This window comes from Aulonocara stuartgranti, assembly GCF_965226115.1.
Source record: "Aulonocara stuartgranti genome assembly, chromosome: 7".
NCBI classification, from domain to species: Eukaryota; Metazoa; Chordata; class Actinopteri; order Cichliformes; family Cichlidae; genus Aulonocara; species Aulonocara stuartgranti.
The window spans coordinates 38962412-38988764 of record NC_138945.1 but is presented as its reverse complement, the minus strand read 5'-3'; the positions used below and the strand labels follow the sequence as shown (position 1 = coordinate 38988764).

Here is a 26353-nt window from a genome sequence, read left to right as displayed (position 1 = left end):
TGGTGCTGTCATGCCTAAACCAAACAATTCTCAGGGCCTAAACCTACCTAGTGAATGGCAAAAAAGGAGGTCAGTAGGTGAGAAAAGAGAGTCCAAGTGCAAATCAAGAAGGTCCAATCAGCTCCAATCAGGTCCACAGCTCCCCGGCTGCAGGGTTGATATGTACGGTGAGTTTGTGGCACCCTGGATAATAAGGCCTTATTCAAAGCACAGATCTAAGTAAAGATAATTTTTCCTTTTTTTTTTTTTGAAAAGTGGATGAAAGATTTTAGCAGGTTAGCATCAGAGACTGGTGGACAATCATGCAAAACGCCAAAAAGTAATTTCTACTAAAGAAGAAGTGACTTCTGATACCAGAGGTGTAGTTATTCTTTTCTATAGAATAATTTCACTTAAAACGATAATAGTTTTGATGATGATCAGAAAGTCAGGTTTCCCTCTTCTTGATCAAATATACCACCGTCTCCTGAAGGCATCGTTTCAACTTTTGTTTGTCTCCATATTTTCATTGCATGTACTTACAAACTTTTCCGGCGTGACTGTATATAATAACACTTGTGTTAAGGTGTAGTATCATGTGACATGTGCAAACAAAGAGATGAGGCAGTTAAAGAAAGAAGATAAATCCAGACTTTGACAGTTTATTTGGTTTTCATGTTCATCACAATTCCTCCGTTCACATGTAGTTATTAACATTTATTAACATTGTAGTTATTCTTGGAACATTTCCCAATATTTTAACACAAGGAGTAAAAATATGTGTGCACGGAGTTAGAAAGCATTTGAAAACAAAAAAACAACAACTGATTTTTTATTCTCAAAAACCCAGAAATGCACCAATTTATTCAACAAAATTATTTTCACCCAACATTAATGCTTATATTAGATATTTTATATGCATTTATTATATTTCTACACATTTAGTGATTTTACCTTTAATATAAATACATTTTAAAATATGGTGGAAAATGTTTTGTGAAGTATATATTCCCTTTACCAAACCCCATCTTGTTAAATCAGTACCACAGCTACCACTGCAACATAACCCTGGCCCCAACAATTTCATTTCAAATCATCAGAAATGATAATAATAATAATAAAAAACATTTCACCACACGCAGAAATTGCTTAATAAGATCACAAGGTTACATATGGTCAAGTACAAAGAAAGAGTAAGTATTTCTAGAAGAAATCACAGTAGCAGACAGATCCCTTTACTGCACACTTTCCCCAGTAACTCCAGGCAGCACTGTAAATAATTACTGTTTAGTCACATCTTACCATAAAATATAAGCTTTTACACACAGATCTGTGCTGCAGACCAGCCTGCTGGTCTGGAAATAAAAGGAAAATAGACTATATGGTTACCACATCACACATTTCATACATACATACACACAACAATGACAAACATGGACTGTTAATGGAAAATATGGCGATAAAGGTAGGTGCATAATTATTAAATAGTACAGGTTAAAGTTGGGGATCACTTAGAAAAGTGCTTCAAAAAATTAATGTATCATACATACATGTATCTATGACAGACTGTTACCTAATGCAACAGTGTGTACTACTCCCTTCATTAATGAACCCAGTCTGACTGTTATGGTTACCGTCTAATGAAGCTGCAATCTGAACACCTTATGGACTTTGTCAGTTGTGAACCTCTTTCTTTTCTGGTGACAGCCAGTTACTGTGTTCTGTGGAGGGAGTAGTACGCATGGCTGCATGAAAATGTCTGCCTGTAGCTCTGCCTGTCCCATTATTGAAAATAAACACAAAAACAAAAACAGTTTTTGCCAGATTAAGTGAACATTTCAGGTTATTATCTAAAAAAATCTAAGTTCCTAGCTCAAACATCTGAGAAAAGAACTTATTTTTTCAGTGGCAGAAACAAGCTTCCATATTCTACAAATTATGAAAGCTGTGGATAACATACAGAGCCTAACGACTTTATATAATGATTAGCAGGCTTTTTAATATGATAAACTTCCAATGGTTAACACAATATCGGAGGATTTATAATTAACAGTTTCATTAATCACATTTTATTTAAAATAGTTAACATGAATTTAATGTTATATTAAATAAAAAAAGAAAACTACTTTATTTTCAGCAAAGAAGGACTTTTCTAAGCAATCCTAAACTTTTGAGGAGTAGTGAACCTAACAAAACTCTAGATGTCCCAAGTATCCAGTACTTGCTTACAACTTACTTATACTTTTGCATGACTTGATGCACCAGAAGCTTAAAAAAACTGTCTATTATACAGTACATCCTTTCATATCAGTCAGAGATGCATGGCCTGCATGCACATCTTGCAGCATGAACATAATCACAAATGCACAAATGAGTCCCGTGGGGGGGTGAAGATCTATTGTATACTGTCAGTACTCGCACAACAGAGGCTTTGTGCTGCTGCAGCTGTGGGACTGACCTCACTACAGCCAACACCAGCCCACAGTATCACTGCTAGCTCAACACGCTAAGTCTGCACAAGCCTTGCAAAAGCAATGAGGAAAAAGGAGTTTTATTTTCCTTGTTGCAGCACATGCACAAAACCTAAACTGCCCAAAGCTACAAAATGCAGAGTTCTGACTGAAGTTAATCTTTTTGGTAAAAACACTGCTTTGTTTGTCAGTGTGGAGCCAGAACGATGGCAGGCTATGAGCAAGTAAAACGACATTGATTGTGGTTCCAAAGGTGAATGAGCACCTAAATGGATGGATGCAAAAATAGGCAATGCTAATATTGTGCTTATAGTCATTTTGCCTGCTAACGTCAATTTCTTAGCTTGTTGTGATGTCACTTGTTGTTAAAAAGGGTTTATTTCTTACTTTCTGTTAAATATATAATATTATAACGTTACATATTTTACAAAAATGAGGTAAACACTGATAAGAGTAGTTCCTGTGAGCAAAAAACATTCTGCTCTCATGATGTGCTGATGTCAGTTTTGCATGAAATAGACAATACAGCTCAGAAACCCTGATTTGCTCCTCTGCAGGCTTCCAGAAGCTGACCAGTCATTGGAAAGTTGGCTTATAACAAGAGGGTTCTTATAAAGAGACAGGTGCTTAAACTATTTCTCTTAGAGAGTGGATGAACTGAGGGGCTAGTACCATTAAAAGTGTGGAGCAGTGGAGCAGAGCAGGCCCTCAATATAGATCTCCTGCCTTAAAATGCACACATTCTGGATTCAGCCTATTTGTGTGTACTTAATATCAGAGAAAGGCCAACGTTGGAAATAAAATGTGGCTGAGAAAGGAAGTAAAGCCCCCACAAAACCTCACATTTATGACAGGTTTATGAGATCATTGGAATTTAAAAAGTTAATAAGTACTTAGTAAGTGCAGAGGATGGATGGTTACATATGGCCAGCAATATGAACAAAGGCTCTGCGGGCATTAAGCCAACAGAGATGAAATAAGATATTTAAAAACAGAAGATTTCATGTTGTTTTGGACAACTGTGCCACCTCTGTTTCCTTTTAGTGGTTTCTAATTCGCCTCGGAGAGTTCACATGTGCAAAACAGTGTAAATAAGTAAAAACACAGTGATCAAATAACATTAAAATAACATAAAAGGATAAAAGCTTTAGTTTCAGTTCCAGGCTGATTTTTGCTCAGCCTGAACGAAGAGCGTCTCTCTGGGACTTTTGGGTCCTCATCAAATCCAAAGGCAGAAATATTGACGAGATAGCGTCATAACAGGGGTGAAAGTGATGCTTCAGCTCCTGTTTACTGCCCCTACATGTTGTTCATGACTTCCTTCAAATTTACTCTACCAAATCTATCCAGGGATAAGTTAGCATTGATTTCTTCTCACACAGAAATGAAATGGGACGCATTGAAAGCACTGAAGGGACAAAAACGTAAGGGGTGTAAAATTCAGAGGAAAAACCTGCAGGACAAGCGCTCGGGGAGCGTTTCCATCAAAACAAACGTGTAGATCGATTTGCTTTTATATTAATATGTGATGCTGTTGGTGAATTTTTCAAACTTAACCTTGAAAAATGAAGCAAAATGTATCCTTGACTAAAGATCACCATTCGTGTTTCTCTTTAAATCTGTCAGAAGTTTGTTAATTTTTTCCCCGTTTATCCTATTACATTTGACAAGATTGCTCTAGTTTTTGCCTGCTTTTTCTCCAAAATTTCCCAGATTAATTCTTGTAAATTGGACAGTTTGTTGTTAATCTATCCTTCTTTTTCTTTCTCAAATTTGCCATTTTTGTCCTGTAAATTTTTCAGTTTGGTCTCATACATTTGTCACTTTTTACCTCTGAATTTTACCCCTGACAAACCTCACGCAGCCTCATACTTTTTCCACATCTCCAATAGCCCTAATACGGCCTTGCAAGTATGACACTTTATCTGAAAGTTGAAAATATATCTATTTAGCATGTGGCTAAAATGCAACCTAACACTAAACCATAAATCTGTCCACTGGTTAAAGGGAAGCTTTCACAGTCTGACATCTTCTGTCCTGTATTTTCTCAGAAACTCTAAAGTCACAACCAGCTGACAGAAGCACCCTTGTTTCAGTGTCGCACTACAGTTCCCAGAATGCAGTGGTTCCTAAGGTGTTGTTCAAGTAATGTGTGCACGAAGCCCTGGTCAGAGGTTGACTGGGTGTGCTTCTCACTGGTACCAGTGTTCAGTGACTGATTATGTGACAGAGTCAGCAACTTTTATAGACGTCCTCGGGGACTCGTCTGAAACACACCCAGTGTAGCGAAAAGAAGAAAAGCCGAACAACAGAGTGAAAAACTGAAAAAGTCCTGAAGTCACAGAAGGGAAAAATAAAAACTAACCTGAACACACAAATTAGTAATTGATGCTCCCAGCTTAGTGAAGAAAACATAAACAGGTTTTCTCAAATGTCAGCATCACTGATTAATATTTAACAGGTGAATTCTGTCTGAATGTAAGTGGCTCACTTTGAGATTTTCCATGGCCTCGTATATGTTAGGTCTCCCTTGCTGCTGCACTGCACTCATGGACGGATTATGAGAAAACGCGCCTCTGAGCACAAGCCTGACGTAGGAATCAGGATACGTCTTTGTGTCTCTCAGGCTGTTTTATGTAACTGTGCAGCTGATTAAAGCAGTTTCAGACCCTTTAGCGTTGTTATAAATTTTTGAATTTTTGCTTAGTATGGTCATTTTATTCCTCTTTATGTTTTATTTCAAATCTCTTTGGGGTTGCTTGGATTTCATTTCATGTTTTACGTTCGACATTTGGAAGCTGTTTTCTGGATCTGCTTTTAGTTATTTTATATCTGCCTCACTGCCAGTTTTGTTACAGTTTGACTGCTGGGTTTACAGGTTAAATTCTAGATTTAGACCCTTAACCTAGTTTCTTTGAGAGCATGAATTACTGATTTCTGTGCATGCTTCCCCCTGGTACTCATCAGGCTCTTCAACATCACATTTAAACCTGATCAACACTTCCTGCAGAAAATGCAAAATAGAGGCTTCCGCCGCTAAAAGACAGGCTACTCCACGAGGAAGAGTTTTACTTTAAAACAGAGGGCACAGTCTAACCAAAAGAGCTGTAACATAACGCGACACACAGAAGCAGGCTGGAGCAGTTTTAAAAGTGCTTAAAACCAGTAAAATTAGAAATGATGACCTTTGTTAGAGGTTAAAAACAGGTTAAAATCAGTCTACTGTCTGAGAAAACACTGTACCCGTGTGTTACACCCGTCCCGCCACCTGATTAAAAACACTAGAAGGCTCAACATCTGCACCACGGTGATCACACATGAAGTTTTGTGCACATGTTTGCACGCACGGAGACAATCGGACGTCAGAGAGACGGCAATGAGGCGAGAGGAGCGTGGGTATCAGTGAGTCTCGATGACCACCGGCTCAAAGATGCCAGGAGTTACTCTGGGAAAAGAACAGAAACAGGTGAGTTTTTATGAAAGATGATCGTCGAGAGAAAGATACGGCGAGTGAGATGATACCTGTTGGCGAGATGCGTCCCGCTGAGGGCTGTGGTCCCGTCTTTGCTGATAAACAGTCTCAAGTTGCTGTCTGAAAAAAATGAGCCCAGAGATGTTACTGCGGTGACGCTCACATGTTGTCCCAAAACCACAGACTGCATATAAAAGATGGACATACAGTAGCCCATTATTTTGCTACAGGGACCATCGTGTCTGTGTGGAGCTCAGACGTGTTATAACTTAAATTTTGAGCTTTTTTAAATTCCTTTTAGTCAAACCTGGTTTCCAGAGTGAGTTTTCTTGTTTCAGTTTAGTTTTACTCAATCTGTTGGGTTTAGTTTGCATGTTTTTATTAAAATGAAGGTGGAAACTTCATTTTAATAAAACAAGGCTTAAAAAGTTCCAAAACGATAATACAGTAAAACTCATCCCCGTATCAGCAAATATTTCCACACCTTTGCCCACAATGACACAATGACTAAAGTTAAAGGGTTTTTTCCAAAACAATACTCTACTTTTTTTCTACTTTTAACGTTTTTTTTTTACAAGTTTTGATTCATGTGAACGGGTATTTAGATGTCGTAGCTGTGTACAGTCACCAGGGGGCGATATCCTAGAGTGTGGAACGTCCAGTAATGAGTACTCAAGAAGACTGAGGTCACAATACACAAAGAATTTATTTGTTGTGAAGTGAAACTGAGCCCACACATACCATCACCGCCATCAGTCCTCGTGCTGCTGGTCCCTCAACACTGATTTCTGAGTTAAATCTGATTGGCCACTCGTTAGTCTTCAAAAAAACATCCGTTTATGTTAAACTGGGTTCAAAACTGGAATTATTTCCACTTTCTTTATAAGAGGATAAAGTCTGTTTTCACACCTGCGCTGTTTAGTCAGTTTAAATCAAACTCTGGGTCTTTTCCACCCTTAGCGTGGCTCACTTGTGCAGGTGAACCAACTCCTCCAAACCCTTTGGAGGAGCAAGCCTTGAGCTAGTTCCAAACTTTGGTGTTTCTCGTACGATGAGAGGTTAACCCAACTTTGCTCTGACTCAACTACAGGTGTACACTGTAACAATGGAAAGTGTAAAAGTCTCAGACACTTCTTAACCAAAATCATCCTGTGAGCTTTGCAGCAGACAGATTAATTGTCCTCCTGGACGTTCATGAGGACATCAAATTATAAAATGAGCATCATATTGAAGCCAGTTCAACCTGATTCTCATCAGGACTTCATCGGGAAAGTGATGAGTTCTGTGCTATCTGACATCTTTATGCTGCTGCAGGAGCCGCCCTCTGGTGGCCAACAGGAGGATTTAATGCAAGTTTGACACGTTTCAGAGCCAGAAGCTGATACTGCCTTTGATATTTGTCCTGTGGCTGAAACTAAGTCCAGATAATCGGGACTCTGGCCGACCTTCGTTGTTGCTGCTGTCAAAGTCCTGGCTCTTTACGATCGTGTCCACGATAGCGTCTGCATCGATGCGGGTGTCGTCCACACAGCTGGGCTGCTTCTCCACGGGTTCCTTCTTCCTCCTGTTTGTTGGACCGAACACAAACCAGAGAAAAAGTCACGTCTGAAACACAAACACAGCTTCACAGTGAAGCGCTGACAAATTCATTCTGGAGCTCTGTGGGTTGTAATTCTTCTGTAGTGACACCTGCCCCACCTGTCGTTTCACCTTCATGAATCATCTACTGATATCTTACTAATAAAAAAATAAAATCAACATATTAATATTTTTAATCAGTGGGGAGGGGAAAGGGTTTGGCTGCTAGGAGTTGGTTGGTTCCTTGTTAACCTTTTAACTGATATATGCAAATGTGTGCAAGCAAGATGAAGCTGAAAACTGCAGGTCTCCGAGTAGCAGATGTATCGGCGTGTGTGAATTCCAGCCAAATGCTTCACACTCTTCCAGAGAATCTCAGGCATGTAGGTTCACACATGCCTGAGAACCATCTCCGGCCTTTTATCGACGCCACGGAGTCCTGACATGCCTCGCCATGACATCAGCGAGGCTGAGAACATGCAGCGGCAGGTGGGTTTCCTCTGAGGTGCAGCTGTGTGTGAGTCTATCTACCTGGAGGATCTGTTGGACAAGATGGCCACAGCAGAGGGAGGAGGAGGTCTCTCTGGCTTGGTGGGGGTCGCTTGGCGGTGCGGCTCAGTGGGGGTGGAGGGAAGCGGCTGAGAGGGGTGGCCGAGCCCGCAGGAGGTGCCGCTGCTGGAGGAGGTGTTCCTGTGGTGGCTGAGATCGTTCAGGCTGGAGCAGCGAGAGTGACCGGTGCTGTAACCTGAGGAAAGGAAAGGAAAGGAAAGGAAAGGAAGTGGAAAGGAAAGGAAAGGAAAGGAAAGGAAGATTGATAGGAAGAGAAGAAAGAGGAAAGGAATGGGAAGCGGAAAGGAATAAAAATGAGAGGAAGGGGATGAGGAGAGGAACAAAAAAATAAGTAAAGTGAACAGGGTGGATGAGATAGAAAGGATAGAATGGAAACAGATGTTTATTTGTGTTTATTTCCTTCATGTTTTGCACGTTTGCACGAGGAAGTTAAAGCTCTCTGACCTGATATCTTGCTGTGCTGGCTGGCGTAGCTGGAGCTGCGAAAATGACCGATCTGAAAGACTTCGTCCGGACTGGAGACACTCCCTCCCTCCTCGGGCAGCCCTGCACACACAAACATAGCTCCGGCATTAACACCTCGAACCGTGAAAACATCCTTAGGATCCCTAAAAATACGCTACATTAATCAAGGTACATCTACACCAACGACTTACCTGAGCTGCGCACTGATGACTGTCGGGGTTTGAAGGACCGAGGTCCCTCCACGATGCCCCCTGGTGGCTGCAAAGTGGCATCAGTGCTCTCCCCCTTACAGTCCAGCTGCAGGTTGGGGTCCTCATCCCCGATGGAAATGGATTTGGCCGTACTGGGAGGCCTGGAAATATAATTTATGTGTTACAAAGAAAGCTTTAATTGTTACATGTGTTGCTCAGACAAATTGAAGGAGCTCACGTTTTAAAGCAGGGATCCCCCGACAGAAGGGTCATCCCAATTATTACCTATAAAAAAAAAAAAACAGATGTGTTACTAGACCTGAGCACTAATCAGGTCAGTGTGTGTGTGTGTGTGTGTGTTTTCCTGCCTTGAGAATAGAGTTGTCTTGCCGAGTGTTTTTGGTGTCATAGCCCTCCAGGATGCAGCAGCGGACAGTCGAGCCTGAACCAGCAAACTCGGAAATGTTGAGATCAGCAAAACCCAGCTGGAGACAGACAGACAGACAGACGTCAGAAAGCAACAGAAAATGAAAAAGCCATGTTGTAACGACCACGGTCTCCATCAGGTGTGGCTCATGGGCTTTTAATTTGTTCCCCTCACAGATCTGAAGCAGCAGGACTTCTTCTTCTTCTACCACTTGGTTAAAAATATTTGTTTTTGTCTGCCGCTGACAATCCATGCCCTCATGTAAGGAAGTCAATGAAGGAAAATAGGAGAGAGTGACTTAATGTGCAAGTCAATGACCTCCTTTAACCTCCTCACTCACTGTTTTCTGCCCACTCAGCTCTACTTCCTACTGGATGGGCCACAGCTCGTGGTGGATTGCATGTGTGTGAGTTTACACAAACAGCAAAAGTGCTGCTGCACATTCTAATTTCTGCTTGGACTGAATCTGAAAATATCATCAATATTTGTCCCAGACCAAATAAATAGTTGTTCCTTCACTCAGCCTACAAGCATGCTTTTATCTGATTGGTCTGTCTTTCCCACAGTTTGTCACAGGAAACAAACAAAAAGAGGCACAAAAGCCCAAAACTACAAAGAGGTTTCAATCAGTAAAGGAGGAACTGAATAATTACAAAGAAGAGCAAAACAAAAATATGTAAAACAACTATGAGGTGCAAAAAAACTGGATGCAAACCAACAGTAATCAAATAAAAACCAATGCTTGTCGTTTAAGAGGTGCATGAAGCTACAGAGATGCACAAAACAACCCTAAAGATGCACAACAACATCCAAAAAGTAATTAAAAGACTTAAAAGTACATAACAAAAACGAAAGAGGCATAAAACAACCCAAAGGAAACACTAAACCTTTCAGAGCCACTAAATGAACCCAAAGGTACACAAAGGAACCTTAAGGAGGCACAAAACATAGACACACAAGCTACCCCAAATAGACCATTAAACCACCAAAGAGGCAAACAATGACCCCAAAGAGACACCAAACAACCCAAAAGAAGTACAAGAAAACCTCAAATGTGCATAAAACCACCTCAAGGAGACAGAAAACCATCCAAAACAACACCAAATAACCTCAAAGCTGCCAAAACACTTCAAAGTGTAACTGAATCAAAACCAAAACTGCACGAAAGAATCAAATAAAGGCAAGAAATAATGGCGAAGAGCCATAAAACAACCCCAGGGAAACATTAAACCATGTAAAGAGGGAGTAAAGGACCCCAAACAGATAAACACACATATTACTCAGCATAGAGGGAGCCCTGCAGTCAACATGCGGATATAAAATGGCTCTGCAGTGAGGTGACAATATTCCCGTCATTCATCGCAGCTGCTGTAGCTCAAACAGCTGACTGTAACCTACATGAGCAGACAGTAAACACAGTGTTTTACTGGCTATTGCTTATAGTCATCACCCTATGACTGTCCCGTCACATGTCTCTGTGAGATGAAGACTTTACTGTGTTTAATGCACTGTAAATCTGTGCACTATAACGTTTATGAGTCCAACAGTTCATCCAACAGTTTTAGGACATAAACAGGTTATAAACTCACCTTTGAGAAGGCCTTTCCTCCTTTGAGCTCCTGTAGAGACACAGAAACACAGAAACACTGGTGATTCACCCTGCTGACCACTCATAACGCGTCACATGGTTCCAGTATGGAGCTGAAAGTGGGACAGGTGCAGGCGTCACCTTTGAATTAAGGAGGATACTGCTCGCCTGAAAAGCTTGATGAAGCAGTTCATTAAAAAAATTTAGCGTCAGCTAAATGTTCCCACAGAGCTAATTTTCTGCAATAATCTAAAAACAATTGTTTGGCCTTGTGTTGAGGTAATCAGGCACTCTATGTCCCAGAAGAGCATGGGAGTTGTAGTTTACCTTGCGTACAGACACTCTGCAGATGCAGGGGTCCAACACTCCACTGATCGGATTGGCGCTCATCTTGCACACAAAGGAGAACTTCTTCCTCCATCGGACGGAGTTCTGCTGCACCTCCTCCCTGCAAACACACACACAGATGTACCTGCTGTAGTTAGACTGTCACACAGTTTACAGTGTAAACAGGTGTAAAGAGTAAATCCTGGAATTTATACTATAAATGTTTGCACCTTTACCTCAATTCACCCCCCCACCCCCACCCCCCTACAAGCCAAACTGCAGAGAATTAAGGCTTTAATCGGACTTCTTAATATACACATAGTTGTGCTTCACTTCACCTGCTTGGACTTTGTTTATGGCCCATGTATCAGCCAGCCCTGTTTTTGGGTCCTCGCTTTACCACACATCTATTAAAAAGCAGCTCAAATATTATCATCTTTATGATTTTATCTTTGGAGACCTTCATTTGAATAGATAGATAAAATCAAAGTGTTAGAGACTGTGGGAAACACAGCAAACCTGTGGCAGTGGCATGTATTGCTGTGCCTTCCTGGAGGAGCTGGACTACCTGTGAAACCTCTGTAGAGTCCAGGTATCGCCTCGTGCTACCAGCAGCGACACTGATGCTCACTGAATGCAAAACGAGTGAAAAACAGCCAGAAAAGATGAGGAGGGAAAAAGCATCAGTGGCCCCCACATGTAAAACCATTCCACCCTCCAAATCGATATCCCAGAGGTTTAACTGATGTGATGCTTTACTCTGATTAAAAAGCATTCCAGCATTATTCGGTTTGTCCGACAGAATAATGTAACCCCAGCCTTCATCATGCAGGGGAAAACAAACAAGGCTGCAGCGGATTTATTGGCCCATTAGCACAAAGTGAACTGTGGGTATTGTAACAGCTGGGGAAATATGCTGGAGGCTGAGCATGTGAAAGAGCAAATGTGTTTATATTAGAAGTGTTATTATCTTCAGGATCAATAGGACGACACGGACTGTTTTCTCTGGCTGTTTTTCTAGAGAACGTCCTCGAGACCGAGCAGCTGATGGCCCAGATGATCTCATCCCGGGACGTGGCACGTCAGACTCTGCTGAGGGGGTTTCCACTTGCTCTGATTGGAAACAGATTTGGTGTTTATCTGCATATTGTTTTTATTTCTTGCTCTCACGCTTTCCAGTCGAACAGCACTATAGGTGTCGTAAATAACTTAAAATATAAGCCAAAGCAAAGGGGCGAAAACAGGGTTGGACAAACTGTACAAACTCTGATGCAACACAAAGAAATCCTGTAAGAAAAGACAGTCTTCGATATCTGTGCTGCAGGGTTTGGTGAGTGCATGACATAGGGTTTAGTGATATGATTCTCACATGGATAACCTGGAAGGGCCACCATTGATCTGGTTAATTAACAGTGCAAATATGTACATTTTACAGCTTGGGGACCTTTACATGGTTTCCAAAAATTAGGCCTAAGGGGACACATTATTGTAGAATGAACCTGCTGGGACAGAAATGCACTTTTCCTGCAGCTGCATGTCTGAGAGTCTACAAAAACAAAGCCCACCTCTATTTTTTGTGTTTAACTACAGTAGTTTAGCTTTGCACCTGTGAAGTGAAGCCACAGCTGCCCACACTGCCCCTCCTGTGCAGACACGCTGTCAACCTACAAAGAGGAAGAATCTGCAGCAGTGTAAACTAACACTAAAGCAGTCAATGAATTGAGCTCACTTTTCTGCACGCAGTCCATCCGTCTGCATGCCGGGCTTGTCTCAACCTGAAAGTTAAATTCTGCTGTTATCTCTCCCTGCATCGCTCATGTCAAAGGAAACGCCGCATGATTTGTCCACTTACACAACATACACATATGCAGACTCAGCCGGCTGCACTGCTGAGAACAGATAGTCCTGTAATTTTGCCCTTTGGAACATGCAAACCATGCAGCTCCAGCCGATCCTTCCCTACATTTTATGTACACCAACACACATCTCTAACATATCTGAATTGCAGCTCTCTGAGTTGTTTCCAAGATGGACATAGCCACCACAAATGTAACCTTTTAGCCACAATACAGAAGTGGCCATATTTGGAGGGGGTGGAGTTATCAGCTAGCTAGCCTGGTTAGTATGGAAATGCACAAGGTTTACCAGAAGGTGCAAACCACTGGTTACACTCAAGAACAGGACAATCAGATCAGACTCTGGTGGAAAAAATCTAAACGAGTCATAATGGATCTGGAAAATATATATTTTTATTTTATTATATTGATGAAACCAAGATTAACTTGAAAAGTTTGGAAAAGGAGAAAAACACGATTATGATCTGAAGTACACCACATCATCTGTCAAACATGGTGGAGGGAGCGTTATGCCAGTGGACCCAGGTCACTGGTTTTACTGATGAAGCAGCAGGATGAATTAATACTAAGACTCTGCAAAACTCTCCACATAGAGCTTCACAGTGCAAACAAGAGCATAGGTACACCCGAAAGGCAAGTGCTATAACTGAATTGGAGATTATGTATCGGAATTTCAGGAGCGGGACCACGCCTCCAAACGCGCTCATTGGTGTCATCTATATAGGTTCCCCCAGTTCCGCAAACTGTTCATTCTCGTTTATGTGCCCCGCCCTCCCTCCCTCCTTGTTCTCAATTCTTTAACTTCTTCACTCCTATTTAGTACATGAGGATCTGTCAGGCCCGGGAGCCGTCGCCAGTCCCCTTCGAGGCCTTCCCCAAACCACAGCTCTATTCATGTCCAAGCATTCACCTTTACCTACTAAAACACTGTCAAACCTAAAATGAGGACGTGGGCCCAGCTAGTGAAATTGTTTTTTATGGTCATCTTTGACCTTGGGCGCTAACAATGAAAGTCAGTGTCAAGCCAACCAAAGTACTCATGTTGAGTTTTTACTGATTTATTGACATATTTGATGTGACCTTGACCCAGTTTTTGAGCTGTTATTGGTATCTACCATCACACAAAATTGGAAAATCATATCATGAAAACTGTGCAGGCTAGACTGCTAACAAACACACAAACTGCAAAAGCAACTCTAGAGATTCTCAATGCACAGACAAGGAACAAGCCAGTCGCCTGATCTCAGTCTAACAGAGCAGTTTTCAGTTATTATATGCAAAACTACAGAGAGACACAAACAAGCAGCAACGGAAGGTGGCCACAATAAAGGCCTGGCAGAGCATCTGGTGAGGAAACACAGCATTTCATGACATGCATGGGTTCCACACTAATTTTGATCCTCTGTCAGTTAATACTTGTGTTGAACCCTTAGAAATAAAGGTTTGCACTTCAATCACATCTTGATTGTTTGGTTCAAAAAATAATCTAACTGCACTGACTTGCATCAAAATCCTTGTACCCTTTAGATTTTTAAGTCTTAGAATCAGTTTGTTGGCCTTTAGCGCTAACAGAGGGAGCTGGAAACAGTCTTATCTTTTTAAGTTGTGTTATTGTTCAGATATTGGTAATGATAAGAGTTTTATACATGAAAAAAATGTAGCTAAGAGACGCACAGTAGCATTTTATCTATTATTAAGGCCTGCTGAGGTTTAAAATCCCTATACATCGACTACGTGTGATACAAAAGCTAAACTGTTTAAAACGTCACTCCAACTTTAGACAAACAGGAAATGAAAAACAGATAACACTGCATGCTGGGACATGTCATTACTAATTTCTTTGGTATTTTATGCCGTTTCTGTCCTCTATTTTCTTGCTAATAATTCTGAGTAACAGCCCCAGAGAGAAACACACACTGTGTTACATAACTTTTACTTTTTTGTTTGCTTTAATGCAATCCATGATAAGTACATGACTCAGTATCTGAGGCATTCTTTTCCCACGTTAGCTTTATCGCTGGAACTTTTCCTACTTCACTTATCTGAAGGGTGACCTGAAATGTGCAACTCATGAAACTCTCGGAGGCGGCCGGCTGCCTGACGGAGGCAGGAAACGGTCAGACTGGTTCTGCAGCTTCTATTCTTACAGCCCGTCCGCCCTCACAAATGCACCTTTGTACGACAGGTAGATACAAGCACAGGTCACATGGTCACTTTGTCACAACTATGGAGAGTGGAGCAACAAAATCTAAGTAAGTTCAGAAAATACAAACACTTAGAATGACACATTTCAGTGCATTATATCTGCATCCATGCAGCATCTGAATTCAAAACAAAATTGCGCTGCAGTCCTTTTGATGCTTTAAAGTCATCTTAAATCACACAGAGACTGGAAGCAATCAGTCAACATGTCTAAGTTTTAGCCATGTTTAAAAGGAAAGACGGTCCGTTAAGAGATTCTTCGGGGACCAGGCCACTCTCCACACCCTGCACAAAATTCATGATTACAGAGTCATTGGCTGCTCTGACACTTATCATATAAAAACAAATAAAGTATTTATGGCTCAAGTGAAAATACAAAAATACACTAAAATCTCTCTCACATCTTCAGTGCATTTGTCATGTCTGAATGAGAGGCCATGAGTAGGATTAATTGCATATCATTTTGTTTTTCTTGATTTTTGACATCAAATTTGTGACATTGTTTTGAGTTTCTATGTGTGTTCACTAGGTCTACCTCAAAAAAAAAAAGATTTGATGTCAGTGGTGAAATACACATGGATAAGTATATAAATCTAGATTTTACTCTAACTGTTGTGCTGCATGTAAATCATTTCTTTGTGTGGTTTTTACTATGAGACAGTTTCTGTGTACAATGAGGCAAATGAGGCATTACAGATAGCCTGGAAAGGCCTTGTCTCCACTGCAGCTTGTTTGGTTACAAACTGCAGGAAGTGCTGCTACAACTGTGTTTGGGTTCAAAACCTTTACTTAACCAGCTCTCCCTGATTACTCTCTGTCGTTGTTTTCTGGAGAAAGAATCTGAGGAATGAGGCTGAGTTACAAATGAGCGCAACAAACACACACACACACACACACACACACACACACACACACACACACACACACAAACCCTGACCTTCTGCCCTGCCATAACTTTTTTTTAATCATTTAAAGACAGCGTGACAGGTTGTGTATGTGTGTGTTTGGGAGTGTGTTTGCATGACCTGGCAGAGTGTGATGTATAAGTTGTTATATAACAGCAGGCTGTGGTTAGCAGATGTATGTCGAGGGTGGTGGCAGCTTTAAGGTGGGATAGACTCAGGCGGTGATATATTGAGCTGCTCCCAAATGTGCAAGTCTGTACCTCAACTTTGTGTTAGGGAATGTAAAGCACAACAAAAAGGGTAGAGTAACAAAGTGAGCCGGTATTAACCTGTGGAGCCCATCCCAGCACTGAGGTAAACAATGGATGGGTCTCCCTTCCCTTTTTTTCTGTCACACATATGCTGTTCCACTGGTGGATGTTCATGTCATCCATCCATCCTATTCAGTAATCCCAGCTGGTATAGTTTAAGAGGCAGGGTAGACTTCAGCAGGTGACTAATCCATCAAAAGACTAACACAGAGAGAGAAACATTCAGAACCACCAGTTAACCTTACAAGCATGTGTTTGGACTGTGGGAGGCCAGAGTACCACTACCACAAACAGGCCGCTAACCAGTCAGTGGATTCAAACTATTGTGACACTGCTTCAGCATACTATCTATTTTCACGTTAATGAAGTTTTTAATTGTGAGTTCAGTGTACGTAAAAGTAATCCCTGTGAGCCAAAACCTCAGTTTTAGTCCGTTGGTCATGTATGATGTCACAGTGAGAGGGTACGTTGAGGTCTTTTTCACAGTAACAGGAGAGTAGAGTGTGAACTTGATGATGGATAGGGGCTGTTGTGGTGAAGAGAGAGCTCAGTATAAAAGCAAAGCTGCAGCTTTATCGGTCAATCAACATTCCTACCCTTACCCATGCATATGAGTTCTGGGTACTGACTTAAGGAATGACACAAGATACAAGAAACTCTTGTATACACAAAGTGTGGTAGGACTCTCACTTGGAGACAGAGTGAAGAGTTTAGTCATTAGAAAGGGCTTCAGAGCAAAGCCACTGCTTCTCCACATTGAAAGAAGCCAGTTGAGGTGATGCGGATGTGTTTTGAGGAGGAGGCCTTGGGGCAGTCCCAGGACTCACTGCAGAGATTATATTTGTCTGGCTTGGAAACAACTTGGTCTTCCTCTAAATTAGCTGGAGGAGGTAGCCAGAGTGAAGTTTGGGCTGCTGTTTGGCTCTGCTTAGGCTGCTATACCTGTGACCCGAATTCAGATAACTGGCAGGAAATGGTCAAGTAGCTGAAAAGATGGATGGATGGATAAAAATTGTCTTAAAGAGGGAGGAGCTAGAGAGCAGATTTTAGACAGCAGATGAACTGAGCGTCAGCCTAAGAACAAACATAGTCTTATTATGAATTGTGAATCATGCATAGCTACTCTGACACATTCCATCACAAGAATATGGAGCTGGAAATTAGCGAGTTATCAACGTATTTTTTCCACGTGCAGGTTTCCATCATCATCATCCTGAAAGGGAAGTGCAAAAACCAAACAAAAAGTCTAGATGTTTCTTGGCTATTAAACTATATCCTTCCAAATACCAGCACGACCTCTCTAGCCTCATAATATGGGTTTGTAAGACAGGACCCTCTTGGAAGCCAATGTCAGCAGATCAAGGGAACAATGCAGGTGTGTCCTAAGGTGGGATGTAGACAGTAGTCTATGTCCCACCTTTTCTAGTAATCAAACTAGAAGCTTTTCTCCATAACAGCTATCATTATCTCCAAACAAACCAACCAACAGACAGTCAACCAGGAATATTCTGAGAACACTTACAGGAATAATAATTTTAAAGAAAAATCCCATGTGATGAACTTGATGCATGGTTTCAGCCATATTTCTGCTCTGAAAGTAATAAACCAACACATGAGTGTATTTACAGTGCTCTATAAAACATTAAACAAAGCCTCATCCAGGCCCGCAGTATTTCATACATTTTCACTGTTTAACAGGCCGTGCACAAGTGCGAGATTGGCACAACCTGATTATACATCTTATGGTATCAGTGCAGTGATGCAGGGAGTACTCTGGGTTTTCTGAGAATCTAAAGAGACTTCCAGATCTTAAAACAGAAAAGAGGAACTGAAGAAACAATCTAAAGGCAGAGGTTTGTTAACCACATCCTTTAAAAACCATGTTAATTATAAAAGGTACCTGTTTTACAGCACACAACGCATATATCATCTACGAACAGCAGTCATGATAAATGACTAAGCTTGGCCCCAGAATGCTAAATTCCTTTTTCCAGTACTTTTTTTTTTTACCGTTGCATGTTTCCGTGTATGTCTCTATTTAAATAAACTTCCCAATTCCAGCCGTATTTGTAGGAACTTTAAAGTTTGTTGTATTCCAGCAGTTTGAAGCACACCTGACGCTGAGCATTCAAACAGAAAAACGACTATTTCTAGTGAAGCCAGACAGCAGACCAGACAGCTCACACTTCCCTTTTTTAAGGAGTACTTCTACTAGAAACCCTGCCTCCTGAGGTTTCCTCACAGCACTGTATGCTGGAGACCACAGGCTAAAAAGTAGCTGTGGGACAATAAATTCAAGATTTATTAATTAATTAAATTCATATCAAACTGAGCCTTAAAGAAGCTGATATGTTTTCATGTGTTTAAGAGAAGCGTTTTCTTGTTTACCTTTCTGCTAGTCCTTCTCTGTTTTGTCAGCATTTTGGTCTTCTTTACTTGGGTTGATCGTACTGTAATCCCATTCCAAGACAACCAACGACACAAGAACTTCCACTTGGTCACTTTTCTAGATAAACCATTTATCCTCATGTTTATATGCAAAAGGAAAGGCTCTAACCAGCAAGCACTCAGCTTATCTAAAGACTGGAAACAGAAGAAAGTTTGTCTGTTCAACAGTCATGACTTTTTGGTAATTTTTTGGTCATTTTTATTTCAACATGTGAACAATATACAGGTACATTTAGAAATGAAAATAAGAGAGAGAAAAATACTATACAAAATACATTTAAAAAAAAAAAACGTTCTGATTAATTTACATGTTGAAAGGGAGTGGGAACTTTTTGCCAAGTGACCTGAAAAGACCTGGAACTAATCCTGTCAATAGATGAATCCAACATGAAACACCTCACTTTACATTTATCTGTTTGTATAGATAAAGCAAACGAGACATGATAAAATAGTTATAACAAAAGGCAGCCAACACAGAAGTGGCAAAATCTGCAGTTCCTCTAATGTCCACTGGAGGCTTACTCCAAAAGTGAGTCAGTCCACATAGACTCCAAAGTTTAAATGTCCAAATTTACAGCAGAAATCAGCATGTTTGCATCCTGATATAAAATAAAATAGTTTAGCCTCTATAGATAATCTTCCCCTTTGATAAATCTGTGCTCGGGTGACAGAAACTTTATGGAAAGTTTACACATGCAGCTTGCTGAACCAAAGTAGCATTACCTGCTAATAGCTAATAACTACAGTAAACATCCTATTTCATCTCTATGGATGTCACAGAAACTTCAAACCTTAAGTCAACAAATCAGCAAATGCTGTTCTTATATACAGTCTGTGGTTATATTTACGAGCTTTCATGGTGCTTCTAGGTATAGCTATCCTTTTTTTAAGCATTTACCATGCTTTTGGCTTTCATGCTAAGGAAGTGCCTACCAGCTTTTAGGCAACAATTCAATTCAGTTCAATTCAATTTAGGTCTATTCACATAGCAGCAAATCTTAAAGATACTTTAGGGCATTTTAAATGAAATACAGTGTATTGGGAGTACCACTCCAGGTCAATGGTGTGGAGATATTTGGAGCCTGCTGCAGTGTAAAAAAAATGAATATGTGGTCAGGTGCATAACAGGCCTCAAAAAGATAAAGAGGTAAATTCACTCTCTTATCAGCAGTAGACAGCATGGCTGTTTTATCTCAGTGAAGCTGAAAGTGCCAAAAGATTTGGTGCCTTTGCAGATTGTAGGAAAAACAAATCTGTGAATATAAAGGTATGTCTCGGTGTTGGAGTATTAACCTTGTAGGCTACAGAGGAATGCCTGAACAACACTGAAGGACCCTGCTGATAAAATCAGCCACTTGCTGTGCTGTGGAGCTGGAGGTCTTCAATAAATCAGTTGTTTGTCGATTGTGCAACACTGGCTGAAGTCTCGGGTGACGCCTGTTTTCCATTGTTTAAAGTACAAGAGAGGAATTTCTTTAAATGTGAGCTTGACTTGGTTCTTGGCAGCTGATAAACAGCACAAACAGATAACCGTTTAATTTCCAGTCAAAGAACAAAGAACAAAGAGTAACTGATAATCACGCACAGTGCATCCCTAATGGCCTTCAAGTACAAGACGTCCCTGTATAATTGGTAAGGAGTTCAAAGAATCAATAACAGTGTAGGATTTTTAGCTTCTGAGCACAGAGGCACACCTCTGTGAGAGAGGATGCATTCAAAAACCAGCAAACACAGAAAGAAAGAAAAGTTATGCGAGCAAAAACATGCCTCACAAAAGGACAAAAGCACGGATCGGACTGGACTGATGCTCTCCCTCCTTCAAGTACACCTCCACAGGTATTTACTTGGTGAGCAATGGACTTGATATAATGCCAAAATACAAATACGCTCCACACATGTACAAATGTGCGATAAAATGGCCCATTCATGGCTACTCTGATTCATGATGAGTGGATTATGTGATTGTTGGACGGTGGTTGATATTACTCAGCCTATTCTTTGGAAATGAATGTGGGAGGCTTCCTTGAGCTCCTCGCACGCACCAGGTTGGCCTTCACCTGCTCAGGGTTAGGCTCAGATCCACGTCTACTACTTTTTATATGCAATTTTTACATATTTGTTACACCTAAAGGTTATCATGAAAAATCTTTAAGGTGAAAATGCATGCAAGAATCCCGTGGCAGGACTCCAAGAGCAGTCATTTTCTTCACCATTTTCTTTTAGTGGGCAGGTGTTAGGTGTACATTTAATGGCTTTACTGTCCTGTCCGGTGTCTACCTCATCTCACCAGGACAGGACCGAGTCACTCTATTACTCTAAATTGGTCAAGCAGTTAATAAGATCTCTCTCCTAGTCTAGTCAAATGCAAAATTATGTACAGGAATGTTGTTGTGCTGTCCTTTTAACAATTGGAATGAAATGAAACAAACAAAACACTCTCCACCACTGAGTGAAGAGTAAGAAACTCTTGACCTCTTTCTCTGGAGACTCTGACCTTTCCTCCTGAGCTTGCCGATAATGACACTGACCCCGGGGGCATCATGGTGTTTATGTCACTGACGAAGGCTGAGAGGTGATGGCTGTGAAAGGCCAGATAAGTAAGTTTCCCATGAAAAACACAATGATTCAAAGCTTACACGCTGGTATAAGTAAGTAGCGTAAAAGTCCGGCAATACAAGCTTGTGGATGCCAGTGAATTTGATTTCAAGAACAAAGACATTTCCATTTGTTTTGGCTGTTGAAAGGATTGATTGACATTCATTTCTTGACCTCTATTCTGCATGGAAACACCGGCAGCAGCCGTGCAGCTTTTGCCATCACATTATGACCAGTTTTGACGTCAGTGATAACATCGCTGATTCTGCCATGTTTGCAGGATACACATCAAGGGCCAGACCAATGCAGTCTATTGACATGCTTAAATTAACCCAAAGATAAGATATCCATGTTAATAATGCTACATACTTAGGCCACGTATGCTCCTTTGTTTACTGTTTGCAGTGTTTTGATTTTACTGACCTACATTAATGTGTTACTGATGCACAGTATATATGCATGACATTTATATGTGGTAGGATAAACAAGCCCTCCTTCTTTGGGCTTTTGGCAGCAGGAACAGAATATGTCAGATTATTATTGTTTATCTGACATGTTTTCCGTCACCTCATAGGCTGGGTCCTGATAGTGGTTTGATAAGGGCTACAGCGGGAAGATGTGCTATGAAAACCTCAAAAAAACTAACACTAGTGCACGCTTCATTGCAGGTTCTGATTATTTCATTCTGTAAGTTCAGAATAAATTGGTTTTTTGCCCATACATACAATCAGGGATTCAAAAGGAAAGTCTGACTTTTGAAACTACAGTCAAACAGTGCTTTAAAATAAAAGCCTCCAATCCAAATATTTGTATGAATATATTTGTACAATAACATTTCTGCCCTGTTGCTCTGTTGTTTGTCTTGCAGTCTTAATGCACCACCCATTTACATTCACAGGGAAGTTAGGTAACTGTCATACATGAATACCTGGAACTCAGAGTAACAGTTATTTGCATGCAGTAAACATGCTGACTCGGCGTTCTCTCAGTTCACTGCAGCACTGGCCTGCAGATTTTACAGATCACTTTAAAGGGTTTTTATCCACCTGGCCCAGATATCTGTCTGAACCTCTTGATGCTCACTCTCTGTTTCCAGGTCAAAGGTTCAAAGTCTCAGTGTTAAAGTCTTTCCTCTGTGTTTCTTTATGTCATTCTGTCCATCTCCCCCTCAACTCGGCGTATTTTTAGCATGTCACTGTCTTCTTCTGTTTTTTCCAGCTCTGCTATAAATCAAGACTGGATTAAACCTGTTCGTTTACTGCCCCTGACCTCTAATCTTTTTTTTCCACTTTCAGTATCCAATCAGAAGAGTTAGAAAATGATTCACCCTCATAGAGTTTTTATGAAGGGGGAAATTATCCACAGAGGCCAAATCAGTTTTTTATATCATGTTTATTTCTGCTGGACACTGTAACACAGGAGTCTACAGAGACTGTCTCACTTTTTCAGCCCCAGAGGCTGCATCTTGGATACAACCCATTGTGTATCCACTACAGTGTTTTATTTCATTTGTTTAACCCACACAGAGAAGCAGAATAATAAAGAAGGGGTGTGGTTTGATGGAGAGTTTTTGGCGGATTTAATTCCTGACCAAACCAGTTTGGATCATTTCAGGTCGCCAGGCTGTTGGACAGACAAGCTTTTCTGCTATCACCTGTTCATTATACAGTCTCACCTTTTATATGTAAACATGAGGTGAAATGTTCTACTCAACTATCTCAAATCTTTCAATAGCAACCTCAGCTGCTCAAAACTGATGTAAACCTGGAAGACCCACAAACTCCAACTCCTCTAATGCCCACCTGAGGCTGGCTCCAGCGGTTAATCAGTCCCCATACACTCCCATGTTAAAAGGTCCAAATTTACAGCAATTCAATTCAGTTTGATTTATATCGTGCCAAATCACAACAACAGCCACCACAAGATGCTTTATACTGTAAGGTAAAGACCCTACCTACAATAATACAGAGAAAACCCCAATAATTAAACAACTCCCTATGACAAAGCACATATTGACAGTGGGAAGGAAAAAATCCTATTTAACAGGAAGAAACCTCCGGCAGAACCAACCATCTGCTGTGACAGATGTTGGGGGCAGAAATTTAAAAAAAGTAAAGATTTCCAACTTAATAACAAATGTGCGGGAGGAGAATTTATTTACAGCCATCGTTTAAATATATAGTCTATGGGGGAGTGACTCATTTTTGGAACCTGAAGTGGCCGTTATAGGAATCCACTACACTGGCATCATTTTCCAGCCTCTGACGTTATCGCTCCTCAGTCCCCTTTGCCCAGGAGCCCTTCAGCAAACTAACAACACACCACTGCACCACCCCAGAGATGAGCCAAAAGGACCAAAGGGTGTGTTACTTCTGGGTAAATCCCAGTGTGAGTGTAGTGAAAGGTGGAGTTGGGAGACTTTCCAAGCACAGCCAAGGGTGAAGTAACACATGGCTGCCAGTTTAAGGTCTGTTAAGGCTCATCTGAGGTGGAAAACCCGGCAGAAACAGAGGCAGAGCGGAGACAGACTCGAAGAGGGATTACATTTACAGCAGTCAGTTCATGCAGTGCAGCTTTCAGTGGTTTACAACGAGGAAGGTGTCCTACATACCTGGACGATAAGATGGCAAAGTCCCCACCATCAACCAGGCGGATCTTACAGAAAAGCACTCCGTTCACAAAAGGCACCGCTGTCAGCTCCTCCAGAGTGAAGTGCACCTGAAACTTGAACTTCTTCTTCTTCATGAGGAAGGCCATGGTGCCCAGCTGCTGGAGGGTGCTCATGGTTGAAGATGAATGAACAACAACAAACACTCGGGCTTTAAAGAGGAGGAGGAACAACCTTCTTTGCTTTTAGGTTAATCATTTCTGAAACAGAAAGAGAAGAAGAAAGTCTCTCGCTTTCATTTACAGGTTTTTAGAACTGGAAATATCAAGTTTAATGATTTTTTTTTCCTTCTCCACAACACAAAAATATCCCTTAAATACAATTTAACGCACTCCTAACTGACGACTATGTGATTTTAAACACTTTCAGATGTGTGGACTTTTTATTTTTGTGCCTCTCTAACATTATCAGACTCTCGCGGTGAAAAAAGCTGCCACGCAAACACCCACACCACTCCGCACACACACAAGCTTACCGCTCCGACGATCAGCTGCTCCACGTGCATGGTTAAAAAAATAAAAAGCCCACAACAGCACAGCTGGACACCGCTGCAGAGGACTGGGGTCTGGGTGGTTTCTTCCAACACACCAACTTTCCCCTCCTGCTGCTCACACTTCGACAGGCGGTGAGTCTGAGCGGCTCCCTGAACGCCTCACTGGGAAGTCAGGGACCGTCCGCAAAGTCTGGGCAGAGGCGCATGTGAAGAGGAGGAGGGGCCAAGAACTGCATTAAAAACAAACATGAAGAGGAAGGCCACTGGAAGGGAATGGGGGCTCTTTTGAATTTTAATTTTACTTATTTATTTTGAATGTTTAGAAAAATAGAAAAAATATAGTATAAAAGCACAGTCGGAATTCAGATTTTTTCCTCAAAATTATAGAAAGAAATTTCCAAAAGATCTCTAATCCTAAATAAAAGAATAAATCCTAAATCAAACCGTCTGAAAATTCTGTTAGATCTAATTGCTTTAACTGTGGACAGACCTGACTCTATAAACATGTAAAACACCAAAAAAAAACCCCACCCTGCAGTTCCTCTAATGTCCTACTTGAGTGAGTGAGTTGCTCCTCCGTAGACTCAAAGGTTAATATGTCTCGCATTACAGTAGGAATAAACATTTTTACAGCCTGATACACAAACTATCTCAGTCTGTAGGAACTTATGATCATAACATCTGTAGAGGGGTGAATTTATTGAAAACTCACCTGTTTAAATTACATCAGGGACAAAGCTTGCATTGTTAGGGGTGTCACATGCAACTGGTTCACAGCCCAACTCCCATTTTTTTGTATTTGTCATAAGTGTTATATTTAAAGGAAAATGTGTTTGTATTTTTAATAAACAGCTAGGTTTGATTTAGAAAAGTACATTTAGACATATAAAGATTTAAAGCTTTATCAGACTTAACAAGTCGTTGACCAGATTTAACGCAGAAAACATCGTCCATCTGGCTATGTAATAAGCAAGGTTATTAAAACCAGATGTGAAAAAATATTTTGACTAAAATAAAAATAAAAACTACACTTTTGAAAAATGTAAACTAACTGATCTGAAATAAAATAGAGCTACAGAGGAAATACTGTTAGTTTTAGTACATCAGTAGTTTGATAAAAACTTCCCTGATGAGACATTGATAGATGTGTTTACTGAGATGCAAGACTGTGAGTCACTGCTTTAAAAACTGTTTTTATTGTAATACCTGTACAAACTTTCCTAAATCTTCCCTCTGACATATGCCCTCCATGGAATAATACTAAGACTAACACAGAAACTAATTAAACTAAATACAAAACTGTGGTGATAAGTTTGCCTCGTGCCCTCTTTGCTTCAGGAAATGAAGATGCCTTCTTAAAAAAATTGATTAAAGACTGATAAATATCAGCAACTAACGTCAATGAATCTCATCTTATGGTGACAGCAGCCAACAGGGTCAAGGAGCTATTGCCAATGTTTGCTCTGAACTCAGGAATACTCATAGTGAAAGGTGCTTTACTGAGCTTTTTTAGATACCGTTCTTTGTTAGGGACAGGTCACATGACTGGAAAAGGAAAAAGAGGTTCAGCAAACAACCTGAAGTAGAAATGATGAACTGTGAAGTAATAATACTTATTACAGGAATAACTGATTTGTTAAGGGTTTTTAAATGAAAACATCAAATTAAACTCCAGTACACCCTGCAGTACTGAAGTGTCCTCATTTGTGAAATTTAATCTGATACTGATATTAACAAACTGATTTCCTTCCCCTCACCCTCTCAGGACCTCAAACGTCACTGCTGTGCTCACACACCTGTAATGAAA

The 26353-nt window shown here is 40.8% G+C and overlaps 1 protein-coding gene across 1 annotated transcript; it reads right to left on the bottom strand.

Moving 5' to 3' along the window:
- Positions 1-627: 627 nt before the first annotated feature.
- On the bottom strand, positions 628-24767 carry LOC309710802 (early estrogen-induced gene 1 protein-like). Its single transcript, XM_082540575.1, has 12 exons — positions 24529-24767; positions 23997-24253; positions 11069-11189; positions 10743-10772; positions 9095-9211; positions 8965-9011; positions 8727-8887; positions 8515-8616; positions 8032-8245; positions 7368-7486; positions 5973-6042; positions 628-5895 (listed from the first exon to the last, which is right to left on the bottom strand). The coding sequence occupies exons 2-12, from the start codon at positions 24167-24169 to the stop codon at positions 5850-5852; spliced, it is 1200 nt and encodes a 399-aa protein (XP_082396701.1). The 5' UTR covers positions 24170-24253; positions 24529-24767; the 3' UTR covers positions 628-5849.
- Positions 24768-26353: the final 1586 nt, after the last annotated feature.

What these genes read in the sequence shown, in the direction of transcription:
- LOC309710802 (XM_082540575.1), bottom strand. Translation starts at nt 24,169, where the DNA reads ATGAGCACCCTCCAGCAGCTGGGCACCATGGCCTTCCTCATGAAGAAG. An exon ending in GAGGAAAGGCCTTCTCAAAG is followed by an intron (nt 9,212 to 10,742) that starts GTGAGTTTATAA and finishes GTCTGTCTCCAG; the next exon opens with CTGGGTTTTGCTGATCTCAA. An exon ending in TTGTCCAACAGATCCTCCAG is followed by an intron (nt 7,487 to 8,031) that starts GTAGATAGACTC and finishes TCCAACAAACAG; the next exon opens with GAGGAAGAAGGAACCCGTGG.